At 32.3% G+C, this 5,015-nt stretch overlaps 1 protein-coding gene across 1 annotated transcript; it reads left to right on the top strand.

Annotated features, from left to right (window-relative positions):
* Window positions 1-2,961: 2,961 nt before the first annotated feature.
* LOC117235981 (elongation of very long chain fatty acids protein 6-like) lies at window positions 2,962-4,808 on the top strand. Its single transcript, XM_033498529.1, has 2 exons — window positions 2,962-3,851; window positions 4,301-4,808. Exons 1-2 carry the CDS (start codon window positions 3,526-3,528, stop codon window positions 4,806-4,808), a joined length of 834 nt encoding a protein of 277 aa, XP_033354420.1. The 5' UTR covers window positions 2,962-3,525.
* Window positions 4,809-5,015: the final 207 nt, after the last annotated feature.

Genomic DNA, 5,015 nt, shown 5'->3' with positions numbered 1-5,015 from the left:
ATCTTGGGCTGGGTTGAATTACATTCTGCTCGTGCCTCGGGCCACCTAAATCCCTTGATGTCATAACCCCTTTGAAAAAAAAGAGGGCACACATTCGCCGTCGCTTTCATCGTTATTTTTTTCTTTTAACACGACGACGCAAAATATTCGGCTAATTGTGCGCGAAAGAAGGTCTCATTTTCGATTTTATTGAATTTTTTATTGAATACGTTGCAGAGGGGATGGTCCTGAGTAGTATTTATTTTGTTCGAGGCGTAGGACGATCGTGATTCAAAAGTTAGGTTACCAACCTCCAAGGAATCTAACCTAACCTAATCTCACCAATATCTCACCTATATCTTACCAATATTAGGATCGTTATTTTACACAAATGCATATGGAATTTCATTTGTAACAACTTATATTGCAGTAAATGTAGTATGACAATTACTATTTTCTTTTTGTCATAAGTTTTGTTATCGATCCACCAGAGTATATTTTCCTCGAAACTTGCTTGAGACCTATTGTTTCTACGATATGGACTGATTGTATTTATTTTGTAACAATATCTTCCTAAATAATGAATACTGACAAAAAGTGTGAAATGCAGGTCGACTTATTTTTGTCCTAGACTCGTCAGGAAGAATTTTATCAAAATCGATGACCCAACGACTGTGACCTTTCCTTGTAAGATATATCAAAATATGTACATAACAATGTTAAACACAATGAGAGTGAGCCTGCAGTGAACCGTACTGAAGTGTGAACAGAATCCCATTATGACGTTTCTTCCAGGATTAATATCCTTTAATCATCAATATCTACCTATGTTGTTCTCAATGTATCATCGATGTCATCAACCCTGTCCATATGCGAATCAAATATAATAAATGTACAAAATTGTTTAGAATACGTTGATTACTACTATATATCAATTTCTTATTATGTATAGGTCTAAAATTATGATATATTATATTATTATCTTTATCTTGGACAAGGCCAATGCCATCTACGTAAATAAATGATTAAGGTAACCTAACTTCCTGGTTTTTTCAAAACACTCCGGCTGAAGGTAAATTATAGATTTAATTAAATCATTAGTTTGTACTGATCTGCTCGATGCCCAACAATTCGTTATAAGCTTTAAAACAGACAAATGACTTCTCTGCATTTTGGCTACATTATACAGAAGAAATGAATTAATGTATTTCTTTTAATTACACGAAGTTGATCTAGATAATGCAGTATGATGACGTAAATATTTGTGCTCAAATAAACGCGAACTTTCCATCTGACTTGTAAAAAGCTTCAGCTTTGACTGAGCTGATGTAACATTTTAAAATTTTTATCTTCCTGTTGTGTTCAACAGGAAACCCTCGAACGTACCAAGAAAAAATATTCAGAAAATTCAAATGCTACTGTAATAGGAGTATTTCAAATTTCTGAGCGATAACGATCGCATTACAACAAAAATGTGGCGATCTAATTGATGTATCTTATGAAACAAACTTGGAAGATTTACGGATATTGTTCAACAACGATGCTCATAAGAGCAAAGTATCATTGCAAAAGTACAATAAATGTGCTTATATCGTATAACTGTAAGAAGGTATTGTATACGTTATGTTGACGAATTTTCTTAAAAAACTGGATGAAAATGTTTCGATACTTCCTTTAACAAAAATTTCTTAATCTTTATTTTCTAAACAGTAAGAAATACATTAGGTTGTCGCAAAAGTTTCTTTCGTTTCATAAAGAAATAATTGACGGAATAAAAATTTAGATATAGATAATAATATCCTCTTTATTCGTCGTGAAATATTGTTGTTATTTCTGTCTTCAGAGATAGGATCATATTAGCTATTATTTTATTCTTTGGATAAATCTATCACACCGTTCTGAGTCAACTAACCTTTATTGTACTTTCTTACATGGACTAGGGATAAAAACAAAAGAACATCTTAAACCTATCAATTGTATCTACAACTATCTTCTAGTTATTTTTTCTTGTAACTAACGCATCTGCATATAGATGGCGAGCACGAACTCACGTTGTCATTTTCAACAAATATCATTTTTTATATCCACTGACCAATTGTTAACATTTTCTTTTAAAAATACGTAAAATTGAATATTTAATAAATAATATGTTAAAAGAGATGTAAAATATTCAGAACAAAGTAGTAAGATATATGTATAATAGACAACATTTTTTGTTTCATATTGTTTTATTCAATTACGTATGATCCATTTTGTTCTACTACTACAAAACACATAATTCAATACAATAGTTATATTTCAATGTAATAGAACAAAATGGATCATACATAATTCAATAAAATAGTATAAAACAAGAAACATTGTGCATCTATTATTTCCTTATAAAGGAAAGAAGCTTTTGGAGTAACCTAATATTTCAAATATTATTTTCTAATAGGTTTCAAAATAAGAAATAATAGCTTTCAATCATGCTAAGAACAAGATACGCACAAAAGTTTTACTTTTAGAATTTTTTGGCAATAAGACGCGGACCGTAGTTTTTGCCTCGTTTCTTATTTCCCGGCCGATTAGCTCGCCGCGTCTGTTTTTCTAACACTTAAAAGTCAACGGTCTCGTTCGGTAATTTTCGGCACTGCTGGCGCCTGTGCGCCGGCCGGATCGGCAAACTTCGGACCGTCATACTTCATCGACAGGTCATCGACTTATCAAAGCGAGAAACGGTGGATGGTAATCGTTTACATTTTCACGTCAACCGTTGACTTTTTGTCTTCTAACCACCCAAACGGTTTAGACTTCTGCGTGTTTCCAAAAATACAAAGGAACCAATGGCAGAAGAACACGCAGAGGTATAAATCAATGAGCCACGGCTCGTCAGGATGTCAGTAAGTGCACGTGCAATATCAACAACTTGCGTCTACTTATTTCGTCCATCTACTCAACCTAATTCTCACAGTCGCCACTGCATGACGTGCTCTACTCACCGCTGCTGTTTGTACCACGTTGAGTTTCTAATAATATTAACCAGTTAGCTGTTTTTGACGCGTATACTCGTCATGGAGAAATGGCAATATTTTCTGTTATGATGAGCCCTGTCAGTAATAAAATAAAAAAATAAAATGGTCATTTTATTGCAACTTAATTCTATATTACAACAGCCATGTAACATATTCTGTGTTTGACGAGTATATTCGTCATCGCTTACTTTCTGCGTCACATTTTACGATTACACGCTTTTCAAAGTTTCCAAAGAAGCCGCAATAGCTAACTGGTAAACAATTTACGATAATATTTTGTGTGAAAATTTAGTTAAATACTATATATAAAAATAATTAATTTATTATTTTGTTTGTATTATCTTATTACTTTGCTCGGAATATTTTACATCATTTTGAACGTATTATTTATGAAATATTTTTAGTTTACATATTTCTAAAAGAGAATGTTAACGATTGTTCTTACGTTTTAGTCAATTGACAACATGACGGGAAGACTACGTATTTTCTTTCATTTTTTTAAGGCCAGTGGATATAAAAAGGATATTTCACAATGTATGAAGAAGATTTTATGGATTCCATTGCACCTGAGTACTTATATGTTTTCGACTTCGAAAAAAACTACTCCTATCTACACACTCAAGACTGGTTATTGGACAATATAGTGTACTGCCTCTGCTACGTTATCTTTTACGTCACCGTAGTTATTGTCGGGATGTCTTACATGTTAGAAAATCCAAAGTTCAATTTGAAACGTCCACGTGCATTATGGTATGGATTGATGGCACTGCTCTCCATTATCGGATTTAGTAGAACAGCACCGGAACTGTTCTTTGCATTGCTCCATCGTAGCTTTTACCATAGTATTTGCTTACCTAGGTAATGCCACTTTCATATTTTACCTTTTAATATATTTCCAGATGAATGACGATTTGAAAAATAATTATTAACGAAACATTATTATATGAGACAGTTTCTTATGCTCGGTATTTAGAGAACATTGATATGTGAAAAGCGCTAGTCAAACAAGGAATACATTTCTAACACATGTTCATAGTACTATTATCAAAATAGTTCTATAAACTTGTTTCTCAAATGAGCTTTATCTTATTAATTGGCATAATCAATTATACTCACCAATTTGCAGCATATCGATTTATACAGTGTACCTACATCGTATAGTAATTTTCCAAATCAAAATAGTACAATTCTTATTGTTTCATTATAATACGTTACTTTAATTTACACGCGATAATCAAGAACCGAGCCGATATTTCAAATATGTTTATTCATTATGTATAATAAGAAGAGAATTATTTTATTTTCAGTAACTATTTCCAAAATCCTGTTTCTGGCTTTTGGTCACTGGCACTTGTCATATTGAAATTTGTACAAATGTTCGATACGATGTTCGTCGTGTTACAAAAACAAGAAATGACATTTCTACATGTCTACCGTCATTTATCTATTATTATTTACTTCTATTTCACATACACGGAGACTACAGCAGCCATGAGATGGTTCAGCGTAATGGAGTACTTTATTAATTTTTGTATGTATTCTTATTATGCTTTGGAATCAATGGAGTACAAAGTACCACTATATCTTATTATCACGTGCCGTGCGATGCAAATACTACAAATGGTGACTGGTTACATTCTAACTATTATCGCTTATAATCAGCGAGATGTCCATAAGCTTAACTGTTATATTACGTATCAAAGTACAGCAATTGGTGCCATCTATTACATCGCCGCTTCTTACTTCTATGCTAGATACTTCTACTCGACTTACATATCCAGGAAACAGAAAAGCAAAGGTAGAAAGTTGAAATGAAAAGTGTATCAAAGTTTTTTCTTTTTCTTTTATATTTCAAATCTTTTTCTACGAGCATTTCTTAAATAGCATTTCGTGGAAGCATTTCTAACGTATTTCAGGAGTCTTTATTAGTTCAGAATGATAGAAATTTTGTTTTTGTTGTGCGATAAAATGAAAGTGATAAGGATTATTTAATTACTATAAAAGAATTAACGTATTTGATGT

This window comes from Bombus vosnesenskii, unplaced genomic scaffold (assembly GCF_011952255.1).
Source record: "Bombus vosnesenskii isolate JDL3184/JDL3185 unplaced genomic scaffold, Bvos_JDL3184-5_v1.1 scf7180000013336, whole genome shotgun sequence".
NCBI lineage: Eukaryota > Metazoa > Arthropoda > Insecta > Hymenoptera > Apidae > Bombus > Bombus vosnesenskii.
The sequence above is the reverse complement of the archived record's forward strand: the minus strand, read 5'-3'. Positions and strand labels throughout refer to the sequence as shown.